Source organism: Emydura macquarii, unplaced genomic scaffold (assembly GCF_026122565.2).
Source record: "Emydura macquarii macquarii isolate MOO-44397 ecotype Brisbane River unplaced genomic scaffold, CSIRO-AGI_Emac_v2 contig_705, whole genome shotgun sequence".
NCBI classification, from domain to species: Eukaryota; Metazoa; Chordata; order Testudines; family Chelidae; genus Emydura; species Emydura macquarii.
The window spans coordinates 1,578,419-1,592,124 of NW_027130842.1; the positions used below are offsets into that span (position 1 = coordinate 1,578,419).

General features: G+C 40.1%; 1 protein-coding gene across 2 annotated transcripts in view; it reads right to left on the reverse strand.

The window, feature by feature from the left end:
* Positions 1-13,706, reverse strand: part of HBS1L (HBS1 like translational GTPase) — a 125,241-nt gene that overhangs the window by 25,204 nt on the left and 86,331 nt on the right. For both annotated transcript variants that reach the window (XM_067542261.1, XM_067542264.1), the window contains one exon: positions 6,334-6,442. In XM_067542261.1, the coding sequence (XP_067398362.1) occupies positions 6,334-6,442 (109 nt within the window). The remainder of the gene's footprint in view (positions 1-6,333; positions 6,443-13,706) is intronic.

The following is a 13,706-nucleotide window of genomic DNA, read 5'->3' on the forward strand; positions in this document are numbered from 1 at the left end:
AGTTAGAGACTGTTAGAGTGAAAGTGATAAACAACTGGACGCAAACTACAGATACAGGCTCTGAATATCCTGCTCGAAAAGCAGCCTGAACAAAAGCAAAATAAGAACGCATCCCCTGTACTATATGAAATTCAGATATACAAAAACCTCTTCCTCATGGCCACTTCTTTTGATGGTGAGAGAAGAGAGAGCTATGAGAAGTGACTAATGAGCCTTCTCTTCATTGCAGAGTTAACTTGGGCTCTTACCTGCAGGTTGTCCCTAACCTGGCTCCTGTCCATACACAAGCACCTCTCACCCAACTGTGGTGGTGTTTTACATGCAGTTTAGCTGAGTAGTCCTCAGGTATAGGTTAAAGTGTGAGTACTGATTACACTTGGGCTGATAATGCACTCACTTTGCTGTATGCATGCAGGCTAAACTACCTGAGTGCTAGTAGTCCTGCTCAGTCTTCTCTTCTCCAGACTAAACCAATGCAATTTTTTCAATCTTACCTCACAGATCATGTTTTCTAGTCCTTTAATCATTTTTGCTTCTCTTCTCTGGACTTTCTCCAATTTGTCCACATCTTTCCTGAAATGTGGCACCCAGAATTTGACACAATACTCCAGCTAAGGCCTGATCAGCATGGAGTAGAGTGGAAGAATTACTTTTCGTGTCTTGCTTACAACACTCGTGCTAATACATCCCAGAACAATGTTTGCTTTTTTTTGTTGCAATAGTGTCACACTATTGACTCATATTTAGCTTGTGATCCACTATGACCCCCAGATCCCTTTCTGCAGTACTCTTTCCTAAGGAGTCATTTTCCATTTTGCACGTATGAAATTGATTATTTGCTCGTAAGTGGAGTACTTTGCAATTGTCCTTATTGAATTTCATCCTTTTTACTTCAGACCATTTCTCCAGTTTGTCCAGATCACTTGTCAGCTGACAGAGCCAGGAAAACAAGCCTGAGGTCCGCAGACCATAGGCTGAAAAGAATGTTCCATATGGTAACGACAACCTTTTGTGGATGGATCCCTTAGACCTAATCTGTAGATCTCCAGGGGTCTGAGGACCACAGGTTGATAACCACTGGCCTGAAGTAAGAAAGACTCCTAATAGGGGTAAAAACTGGCAAAGAATGAGTCCACTACATGGTCAGATGCCATCAAGTGATAAAAGGCTGAAGCAGAACACCATGCTGATCACAAAGAATTCTAATGTATATGGAGAAGATTTTTTATTTATGAAAGCTGAAGGGGAGGAAACAGGGAAATATATTCTGTCAGGTAAATGGAAGTGGATTGTGAAAATTCATTCTAATGCAACTTGAGACAACATTGGCTTCCACAGGCAGGGCTTCTTGGGACAAAACTGAGGAATAAAGTTATCTGCCTACAAAAAAAGCTAGGGCAAATGGGTACTGGGGCTTGGAGGAGATTGGGAGACGCAGATATCATTCTTAGGTCATCAATCATAGGGAACAATCTAAACAAGATTTTCTAACTCTTACACCTGTAGTGTCAGAGACAGAATAGCTTATCATCTAGTCAGGTCTCTAACTAAAAAAAATTACCCCTGGTGAGGACTCAGACTGGACATCTGAAAAGGCAGTCTATCATAGATGATACAGGAAGTGCCACTGATGATTTTATAGGTCATGTGCTTTCCTCACATTCAGAACTAAACGGCCCAGTACTGTATGAGGGCAATATGCTGCTGGAGATGCCATCTTCCTGATGAGATCTAAAGCCAAGATCCTGACTTTTGATGGTCACTAAAGATAGGTGTGTGAGCACTTCTGTCTTGGTCACATTCTAACAAAATAAATTCCCCCTGTAATTTAAACCTAAGAAGCTATTCTTCACTTCCTGTGCTAAAGATCTGAAAGTAGTGGATCATCATAACATGCATATTTAAAAATAGTATGGAAATATACAGTAATTTATTAATTAATCTACAGAAAAATATAACATCAGCCATCCATGTTTGCTTTACTAGAAAATATTTCAAATTAGCAGCTATTCTGCTTTGTGTACTAAAATCCTTCATTTTTTAAAGTTGCTTAAACAAATAATGTGCCAGGTTTAAACTGAATGCCTGATCTCGAAACAAACCAATACTATGTTCATTTCATTCAAAATCACCTTCCCCGATTCTTGTTTGTTTAGACATTTACTTCATAAAAGAAAATATATCATTAGTTTTTTCCAACAAATACATATGCACAGAGAACTCTAGTGAGACAGCTTTTCCCACTACCTGAACAATAGATTTAAAATGTCAGAAGGTATAAGGTAGGCCAAATCAGATTTGACTGAAGTCATGAATTATTTAGAAGTAAAATATTTATACATACTTTATCTGTATCAGGCATTTTCCATCAAGATTAAGATTCTCTTCCAGTTTATTCTCAATTATTTTTTTCAGGTAGACTATATTGTATACTTCATAATTTTAACACGCAATGCTTTCAGACTGAAGCATACGACTTGCACATATTCAAAAAAATAGCTATACTTTATATTGGTCTCAAAATTAGGTCCTTGAAGCCTTAAAGATCTAGAGAGAAGTTCTTGTATAAGAAAAAAGGTTAAACTTGCTTTTGTAGATAATGACCCACTACCTCCCTTCATTGTCTGCACAACTTTCCATGCCAATTAAAATCAAAAGTTAAAAGTGAAGAAACTACATGAAAGTGCAATTACTGAAGTTCCAAAAGCAGAATTCCAAAGTTTTTCTGAAGCTTTATAAACATTGTTCCAGAAATTTTCATACAACAGCTACCCAAATATCAAGGCAGACAAAAAGCCCAAGCACACTAAACAGATTAAAAAATTAATCATAGTTTATAACATTTTTATTTGCTTAACTATATTTATGAAAGTCTCAATTTATAAGTATGAATCATTTATTGATATGTATTAATTAGAATTTTCTCAGAAAATTAGTCTGAGATAATTATTTAGAAAATGTAAAGCTTTATATGCTAGGGGGTTTTCTTTCTTCAGAGTTGTGGGTGCATTTGCAAGTACGACAGTCTTTAGGGATCTCAAAACGTAGTCACAGAGACCATCAATTTATAAAAGTAATAAATCTCATCGTTTGCTGCCCATATGTACAGCCTAACTATCCATCCTCCTCCAGCAATACTATGATCCTTTTCAATGAGGCCCCTAATGGCTGGCTACTGCTTCATCTACTTAGTCATTAGCTGCTAGTCACATAAGTGACCCTTACACATAGTTCACTCTCCATGTGACAGAAGAAATTAAAAACAGAATGCCAAGTCCAAGGTGGGTGTTACTCCACTTTTCCAAATTAGTGGGGGGTAAAGCTTACTGTTGATGGTCCTCCAAGAAAAAAGTCCAACACATGGCTGTAACACTGAAGTGAATTAATGGCTATAAGCACATGCTACTCATCTCTGTAGCATAGGTATTTAAAAAAAAAAACAAAACAAAACTATTTATTAACCCTTTGTAAGCCATTTATAAACGGAGCCTTATCATCAAGAGAGACTGAGGAAAACTAATAAAGAATATTTCATAGGTATTAATAAACTTTGTGATTCCCCCCAATCCTAAACAACATACTATTTATTATGCCTTCAGTATGCCTGGACATACTACTGTAAAAGAAAATACTATAGTACAGAGACTTGGGGTTGGGTTTTTTGTTTGTTTCAAGTTCAGAACTGGATGTGTAACAGCTGCAAAGCAATGATAAGGTTGTAAAGCAACACTAACATTTTGGATAACTACTCCATGTCTATCTAAAGGCACCGCCCCTAGGCTTCCTAAAGAATAAACTCTCCATGGCTCTGCCTTCTCCAACCTGACTGTGAGTGTAAAACAAAAATCTTATCGACTGACCCTCCAAGAAGTGCTCCTTGTTTGCCAGAATGCTTCCTTCTCTAGACTTCCAGCAGGATTCTCTTCAAATCTCACATCTTACATAATCAATAATAATCTTTCCATGTCTCCACAAAAGTAAAACGCCATTAAGAAGGCATCCTCCATTCAAACAGTGGTAGCTTTTTGTGCAGATCAAAGCTTTCCCCCCATCCTAATTAGTTGTATCACTTCTATAGTGTTCTATAGTGTTCTAAAGGAAGTACTGCATTAGAAATGAAAGCTCTCTCAGAACATTGAGCATTCAAACCCAGCTGCATAACAAGCAGCTACTTCGGAGTTGACGATTGCTTTAATACAAAACAGCACCACCACCGCATATACAGGGAAGCATATACAGTTCCACTTTAAGGTCACTGGAGAAGAGAAAGGGATAGTGACAGTCCTGCCAAAAGTACTGATGATTCCAGGAGGAAAATGGACCACAAGCAGCCTATCCAAAATTTACTTTAGCCTCCAGATAAGGGAGTAGTCTCCCACAATTTACCTCCCTGTTGCCCCAAGATATGGACAACAAAGGAAGCCAAAGCGTGACTGTTGCTCAACTTATGGCACATGCATGGTCAGCTCCAAACCGCTTTTTTATATAAAGAATATTTTTACCTGAGATTTTTGTTGGGCACTTAAAAAAAAACTATTCCTCCCATCCCTATAGGACTATTGAAGGATGGAGAGTCTTATCACTTACATCTACTTTTCTCTTTCTTTTTTAGAAACTTTTACTCAGAGCAATGAGTTTTACCACTTCCCATGCAGAACCACAGACTATAAAAGGTGCCATAGGAAACACTAGAGAGGGAGGGTGATCTCCTATCACTACTGAAGTCAATGAGAGTTTTACCACTGATTTCAATGGAGAAAAGATTTCACCTACAGTCACTGGCTACTATGAATAGACAGGTGTCACCAGTCGTATCTCAACTCTATTTCACAGAATTCATCAGCCGTACTGGCAGGATTTTGAAAGGCTCAAGAAGTCAACCTCCAACTCATAGATAATAATTTACTCTAGATAAATAGCTAGAAGTAGTCATTATCACCCGATGGATATTCAGTGGCATGTATGAAATTACAATCTTAGTGCAGTCCCCTATAAATTGATGCCATATTACAAAACTAAGGCTATGAGTCACTCACGGAAGTAACGGATTCTGTGATTTTACATGACCTCTGCGACTTCAGTCCTGGGTGGCGGGGCTTGCGCTTCCATGATATATTATTTATTGCCTGTGTCCTGTCAGTGACTTTTACTAAAAATACCCATGACAAAATCTTAGCCTTATACCAGTTGTGATAGTTGTTTTGTATTAATTACTCTTAGATCCTATAGTGGATGGACAGTACAGAAAATCCTTTAATAGACAGAAATGCCAACTTTCTTGGCAGTCTCAGTGGAGGCAGAATACAGAATGAACATGAAGACTGAACTACTCTCGTATTTCTAAAAATGGTCCTTCTAAAGCAGAGTTGTACATACTGGTGAACTGTGCAGTTTGTTGTGCGGCTGCTTCTGATGCCCTTTTCTGATTAAGACACTTAAAATGCTGCTAAATTTTTCCTATCAAATTAATAAGTGTCACTATGGAAGAAGGCAACCCACACAATGCTCTCATAACTCAACTTCACTCTCCGTTTATTCCTGAAAGAGTTCTAAAACTAAATCTTCCATTCACTTCCTTTTTTTAATACATAAAAGGAGGAATAGAAGATTCTGTTGTTGCAATGTATGACATTTAGATTGACAGCTATTACTAGCTCACTATTAAATTGAGTTCAGAGAGCTGAATCTTTATTTTCAGAACTGTTTTCTTTAATCTGTTCAGCCTTTAGTCTGAGAAAGGAAAGACTACTACTCAACAACTCCTAATTTAATCTGTCTCCTAATTTTGCCCAATCATCATCATGTTTTAAAGAAAGCACAAAAATGGCCATATTCTATCTTCTGATATCATGTCTATGGGCCTCCCACTTAAGTCAATGGAAGCTGCATGTGCAATGGAGGGCAGGTAGCCCCAAGTTATTATTTTCCCCCATAAATTGTGTTCTCATTGTTTAAACTATTATTTCCTTTCAGTGAATAACTAATTATAGTTTTTAGTGACTTGTCTCATAATTCTATTTAGAACATTTATTTTAAATAAACTAGCCTCCAGAAACATTATGTTAGCATTCTATGAAGTGGATGTTTAAATAATCTGACTAGCTGATATCTCTGCACTATTCATAGTGAAAGGATTTGTTAAACTCACAACGTGAGATGCCATCTTCTGAAAGTAATTATGAGTCAAATAAGAAGCCAAGATGGTTAGTTTTGCAGAGTGTACACTAAAAACTCTGTAAAAATATATATAAAAAAAGAAGTAAACTTGCTACAGGTGCATCAGTTTGAAAGAAGAACTGTTAAATTATCTTGAGGTCTGAAGGCTTGGATTACCTTGGAACTTCAAATCCCATAGATTGTTTCTTTCCAGTCACAGCCATTTTGGTAACTTTCGGCACAATTTCAGAATCGATTCTGGTTGACTGGAAATCTCTTGGTTTTCCTAGTAGCAGAAAAATTAAATGTGAACTTAAAATTGGAACTAACAGTTGTGGAATAATAGAAGATTTAACAAATTACATTCCTAATGTATTACATTTTGTGGCAGTCCAGAAAGTGTGAATTTCACACTAAAAGCAAAATAAAAACATTTTCATCTTGTATCTATAATGTAATTACACAAGGAACTACATAAACAAATGGATTTCTAGTGAAAGGCTCTACTGTTTTTCCACTGATTTAGATGTGGACTGTTTCATTCAAAAGTCACACCATTTATTTTATAGAGTTCTTGCAGAGGGTTGAGGGTACCTTCCCAGAAACAATGAGGAATGAAAAAGAAATTTTGTAGCTGATTCACTGGCTGGCTGAGTGGAGTTGATTTGTTCTTGTTAAATGTATGTTTGGGTTTTTTTGCTACTAGGTGTGTTACGCTGTTGTAAGATTAAATGAATAAGTTTCAGGTCACCTATTTTTATTATTTAAAATTAAACAAAACAAAACAAAACAAACATATAGTAAGATTTCACTTTGGATTATGTGAACTGGTGGTCTTGAAAAACCTAACAAACTTGTAATCAAATTCCTTTGAAGGCTGTACAAAAGGGTCATTTACATTTGAAAGAGGAGAATCTCACAAATCCAGCAACCTCCTTCATAAGTAAAGTCATAGATGTCAGATGCTTCTAGTGAAACCAGTACTTCAAATTTTCAACACCAAGTTAACACTTATTTCTTGATGAATAAATATGTTAATTATTCTGCCTCACTGTAGTAAGATGAGTAAAGAGTCATTGATCCTACCACTAAATAGTTACTTTTTATTGTATTTTAAGCATGACAGCTATATCTTCAGAACCACACAATCAAATTGTTATACAGGTTATATATAATTGTGGTCAAGGCTCTTAAAGATATGCTTCAGGTGAGGAAACAGAATACCACAGAATACTCTTTAATAGAGAGCAAGCCAAAAAAACATGTGCCTTTTTATTTATTTTAAGATCCCACTGTTGGTCATGATATTAAAAATTTAATTAATGAGTTTATTATCTTCATCTCCTTTTGCTCAATTTCCCCAACTGTAAAATGGGGATAATGATGCTCACCTTTATTTGTAAAACACTTGGAGATCTATAAGTGAAATGCACTGTATAAGAGCTGAGTATTATTGATATTAATATTAATACAAGGATTCATATATATACTTTGCTGAGGAAAACAGCAAATTTTTAGAATTAAAAACTTTTATTCAAATATGAAAAATTATAATTGGTTTTGATCACACACAGAGTTGGCTGTAAATAAGGGATAAAATAAAATAATGAAAGCCAAGAAAATAAATAAATGAGTGATAGATATGAAAAGCTTAGACTTATGACATAAGCATGAAATGCTGTTTAGTTCACATATCGCACACAAATAAGATGCAATTAGTAATGCATAAATTACACAACTGTCTAAAATGAATGGTGAGGATTGAAAACTTCTCACTTTTCATGGGTCACGGACCACTGGTTGAAAACAAAGTTTTTGTTTGGGCTTGAAGTACTTACATAGGTCAAATAACGCTTCCTTATTCACTTTCTCCATAACATTCATGATTTTATAGATCTCTATCATTCCCCACGGTTGTCTTTTTTTCTAAGTCCCAGTCTTTTTAATCTCTCCTCTTGTGGAAGCTGCTACATACCCCTAATCATTTATGTTGCCCTTCTTTATACTTTTTCCAATACTAATATATCTTTTTTCAGATTGGGTGACCAGAACTGCACATAGTTCTGAAGATGTGGGCAGTCATGGATTTATATAGTGGCATTACAACATTTTCTGTTTTATTATCTATCCCTTTCCTAATAGTTCCTAACATTCTGTTAGCTTTTTTTGGCTGCCACTGCAAATAAGCAGATGTTTTAAGAGAACTATCCACAATGACTCCAAGATCTCTTTCTTGAGTGGTAACAGCTAATTTAGATTCCATCATTTTGTATGTATCGTTAGGATTATGTTTTCTAATATACACTACTTTGCATTTATCAACATAGAATTTCATCTGCCATTTTGGTCATCAGTTTTGTGAGATCACACAATAAGTCTTTGCAGCCAGTTTTGGATTTAACTGAAGGGGGCCTATAAAGACAGCCAAACAGTTAATGAGTGGCACAGGTGCAGTGGCACTGGAGCCAGCAAACAGAGATGTAAACTGGGGAGTTTGAGTGTGAGTTTTTAAGGGAAGTTTGGGAGTGTGGTGTGTGTGGTGTTCTGGTTTTGTTTTGGTGTTTGTTTGGGTCTTTGGTTGTTTTCTTTTCTTTTTGTTTTGTTTTCTTTGACAGGACTTTAGGCAGGAAGGCTATGACAGATACAGAGGCAGCAATGGTAGTGAACCAAACATTGGAAGAGACAATGAAAATGACCAGATGAGGAAGCTGAAGGATGTATATGATCCTGGAGTGGGTACCTGAAAATAGCTTTGTTTGTATGAAGGGCCACTTGGCAGAGCTGACAGAAGAGAAGATCCAAGGCTTGGAGATGCAGGTGAAAATTATGGTTGAGTTTCGAAGGGGGTTAGAACAGATGATAGAGCAAAGGCAAGAGGAGGCTGAAGGGAAAAGCCAAGACTTGCAGATGCAAACTGGACTGAAAAACTCAAAGGGAAGACTGCTAGGTGAGGAAAGTGGTCAGTGGAAGCATGACTACAAGAATCAGTAAGAGGAAAAGACTGTCTAGTGAAGGAGAGAGAGAGCTCAGGAACAGGTTTGCTGAGTTGGAAAATGAAGACGGGACACAGCAGTCTGTAACTGAAGAAGGGACGGCAAGGAAGAGGAGAAAACTGGCTATTCCTGTAAGAAAAGGGGAAGATACCCAGAGTTCAGAGCCCCAGGTGGATAGAGGATGACTCGCAGAAGATTGCAAGGGAGAATAAAAGACAAGAGGACTCCCAGTCAGAAAGAACAGGAAAAAGGCCAGAGAATTACACCATCATCAGGATAACGCAAGTCTATGTGATTGGGGACTCCCTACTAAGAAGAACAGGTAGGCCTGTCACCAGAGCTGATCCAGAGAAGAGAAAGTTGTGCTGTCTGCCAAGACCTAAAACATGGGAAAGTGGACCTGAGGCTGACGAGGATCCTACTGGGAGAAGGAAAGAATCCACTGATTATCCTTCATGTGGGAACAAATGACAGCTAGATTCTCACTAGAATATATTAAGGGAGACTATGCCAAGCTAGAGAAGACGTATAAGAAAATGGAGGCTCAGGTGATCTTCAGTGGGATTTTTCCTGTCCCTAGAGGAGGAGAACAAAGGTGAGACAAGATTATGATGATCAACAGATGGCTCAGGCAGTGGTGTTATAAGGAGGGTTTTGGGATATTTGACTGCTGGGAGGCATTCATGGGCAAAAGACAGTTCTCATGGGATGGACTTCCCCAGAGTAGGGAGGGAAATACACTTCTGGGATGTAGGCTGGCACAACTCATTAAAAGAGCTTTAAACTAGGAACTCAGGGGAGACCATTGGGAGATGCTCATGTAATCTCCTCACCTGATTTTAACATTGAGAGGGAGGAAATCAAGTAAGAAAGGATACAGCAATGGAGAAAGGAACAGCAGTGGGCAGGAGAATTAAGAGGAAAATATAGTGCTGAAATCAGTCAGATGGCGACAATGGCAGTAGAATGACTGTACCCAATCGGTGAGGAATGTGGGTGAAGACAAGCAGCAACAGTTAAGATATTTGTGCATCAATTCAAGGAGCTTGGCAACAAAATGGAGGAACTAGAACTAATGGTGCAGGCAGTGAAACCAAATATTATAGGGAAAAAAGAAACATGGTGGAATAGTAGTCACGACTAGAGTACAGGTATTGAAGAAATAAATACAGAAATAAAGACAGAAATAAAGGCAAAGGCAGAGGAGTAGCATTGTGTATTAATGATAACATGGACCGTAAAGAAATTAAAAGTGATGGAATGGATAAGACAGTCTGTTTGGGCCAAAAGCGCGTTGGAGAATAAAGCTACTACAGGTTCCCCCGATACAGTGATTGGGGATCCAATTTGGATATGGATAGAGACCTCTTTAATGTTTTTAATTAAATAAATTTTACTGGGAATTGTGTGATTATGGGAGACTTTAGATTGGAGAACAAATCTACTAATAATGGTAGGGCCTAGATTTTCCTGGATGTGACAGCTGACAGATTTCTTCACCAAATAATTGCTGAACCAAGGTTCATTTTAGATTTGATATTGGTGAGTAGTGAAAACCTCATAGAAAGAACGGTTACTTTCCTCGTAACTGTTGTTCTTCAAGATGTGCTGCTCATATCCATTCTCAAATTAGGTATATGTGCGCCACATGTACCAGCGCCGGGAATTTTTCCCTTCGTGGTATCCATAGGACTGGCTCTGGTGCCCCCTGCAGCACCGTGCACATGTACCGGTATATAGGTGCCACTAGCCCCTCCTCCCTCTCAGTTCCTTCTTGCCAGAACTCTTACATGAGGGGAAGGAGGGCAGGTTGTAGATGGACATGAGTAACACATCTCGAAGAACAACAGTTACAAGGTAAGTAACCTTTCTTCTTCGAGTGCTTGCTCACGTTCATTCTCAAATTAGGTGACTTACCAGCAGTATTTCTGGAGATGGGCAGGAGTTTGCCAATGTGCAGACTATAGGACAGCTCTTCCAAAGCCAGCGTCATCCCTAGTCTGCTGCGTGATAGCATAGTAGGCCGCGAAGGTGTGCACCAAAGAACAGATAAGCTGCCCTACATATGTTCTGGGTAGGGATCTGGGCCAGGAAGGCCTGCGCTCTCATTGAATGAGGCATAAGCAAAGCCACAGAAGCAATCCTCATTGGCTTGTAGCAGGCGTGGATGCAAGCTGTGATCCAAGACAATATTTGCTGTGATGATACTGGCTGCCCTTTCATCTGTTCTGTAAAAGCTATAAAGAACTGAGTAGATCTGTGGAAGGGTTTAGTCCAATTGATGCAAAAAGCTAGCACTCTCCTGACATTGAGAGTGTGAAGGCGCTTCTCTGCAGCCTAGTTGTGGGGTTTCAGACAGAAGACCAGAAGGAATATCACCTGCTTAACATGGAAATGCGATATCACCATCAGCAAAAAAGCCGCATGAGGATGTAGCTGGACTTTGTACTTGTGGAAGACCGTGTAAGGGGGCTCAGAGGTCAGGCCCTTAATTTCTGAAACTCACTGTGGTGATGTAACGCACACCAGGAACACCACCTTCCAAGATAGGTGCAGAAGGGAGCAGGAAACTAGAGGTTCAAAAGGTGGTCCAGTTAATCTGGACAGGACTAAGTTGAAGTCTCATTGAAGAATCGGTTCCTGCACGGGCGGAAAAAGATGCTTTAGATCCTTGAGAAATCTGGTCGTCATGTCGTGAGAGAACACTGTTCTTCCCTATATAGGAGGATGAAAAGCTGAAATGGCCACCAGGCGCACCTTGACAGAGGAGAAGGCCAGACCCGCCCTGTTCAGATGGAATAAGTAATCTAAAATGGCCTGGATGGGCACTTCAGACAGGGAGATGCCGTGGCAGTTGCCCAGCAGGTAAAGCATGTTCACTTAGTCAGGTACAATGTTCTAGTGGAAGACTTCCGGCTTCCCAACAGGATCTGCTGGACTTGTTCAAAGCAGGCCCGTTCCTCTAAGCTTAGCCATGCTGTCAGGTGTAGGGAGGCCAGGTCTGGGTGAAGAAACCAACCCTAGGCCTGGAAGAGAAGGTCCAGTCGCGATTGAAGCATCCATGGGCTGGCCACCGACAGTTCGAGCAGCATTCTGAACCAGTGCCAGAGAGGCCATGCTGGGGTTATCAGTATGACTCGTGCCCTGTCCCTCTTGAGCTTTACAAGGACCTTGTGGATGAGCGGTATTGGTGGGAAGGCATGAGATCATCCGACAATGCCAACAGGAAGGCGTCGGTCAAGAAGCCACTGTCCAGACTCTGTAGCGAGCAGAATTGCTCACACTTCCTGTTCCATCTGTTGGAGAACAGGTCCACTCAGGGAATACCCCACCTCTGAAAGATTGCTTTGGTCACATGCCTGTGCAGGGACCATTTGTGATGAGAGAAAAAAACAACCTGCTGAGGCAATCTGCTAAGGTATTCCTGACCTGCAGGAGGTGTACAACCTCGAGGAAAATGTTGTGGGCTATGCTGAAGTTTCACAGACATATGGCCTCTTGACAAAGGGCCGGGGACCTGTCCCCAACTTTTCTATTTATATAATACATTGCGGCCGTGTTGTCCATCAACACCTGTATCACCGTGCTGCATAGCCAGAGCAAGAACACCTCGCAAGCCAGCTGAATTTCTCTGAGCTCTCAGATATTGATATGCAATGTCAGCTCATCTTTGGATCAGAGGCCTTGAGTCTGGATGGTACCCAGGTGGGTTCCTCACCCTAGCTCTGCAGCATCTGACACAAGTGACAGAGTTGGTCGCGGAGTTGCGAAAGGCACTCCTCTGAGTACGTGATGCGGTATCATCCACCACGAAAGTGAGATGAGTATTGTTGGAGGGACTATAAGGACTGTATCTGGGTGCCGCCTGGAAGATGAGTACACCGTTGTCGACAACATCTGCAGAGGTCTGAGGTGTGGCCTAGTGTGTTGGACCACGTAAGTATAGGTTACCATGTGCCCCAGAAGCCGGAGGCACACTTTTGCCATAGTGAGTGGGTGCGCTGACATTTGGGCTATAAGCTCTGACATGGCCTGGAACCTGTCTTCCGGCAATAGTGTTTTTGCCTATGTGGAATCTAGGACTGCGCGATGAACTCTATCTTCTGGACTGGGATGAGTGCTGACTTTTGTCTGTTTATCAACAGTTCCAGTGCTTGACAAGTGAGCTGGACGACCAGGATGCTGTAATGTACTTGCACCCTTGATCGATCCCTGATGAGCCAATCATCCAGGAAAGGGAAAACCTGAATACCACGCCGTCTGAGGTAGGCCGCAACCACTGCTATGTACTCAGTGAACGCTGGGTTGCGGTTCACTGCCCAAAGGGAAGTACCATGAACTAATAGTGCTGGTTGCTGACTATGAAATGCAGGAACCTCCTGCGGTCCTGCAAAATGGAAATAGGCAGTAGGCATCCTTTAAATCGAGGGCGGCATACCAGTCACCTGGATCCAGAGAGGGGATGATAGAGGCTAGGGAGACTATCTGAAACTTCAGTTTTCTGAGGTACTTGTTCAGGCCTTGAAGGTCCAGGATAGGGCTCAAGCCTCCCTTCGC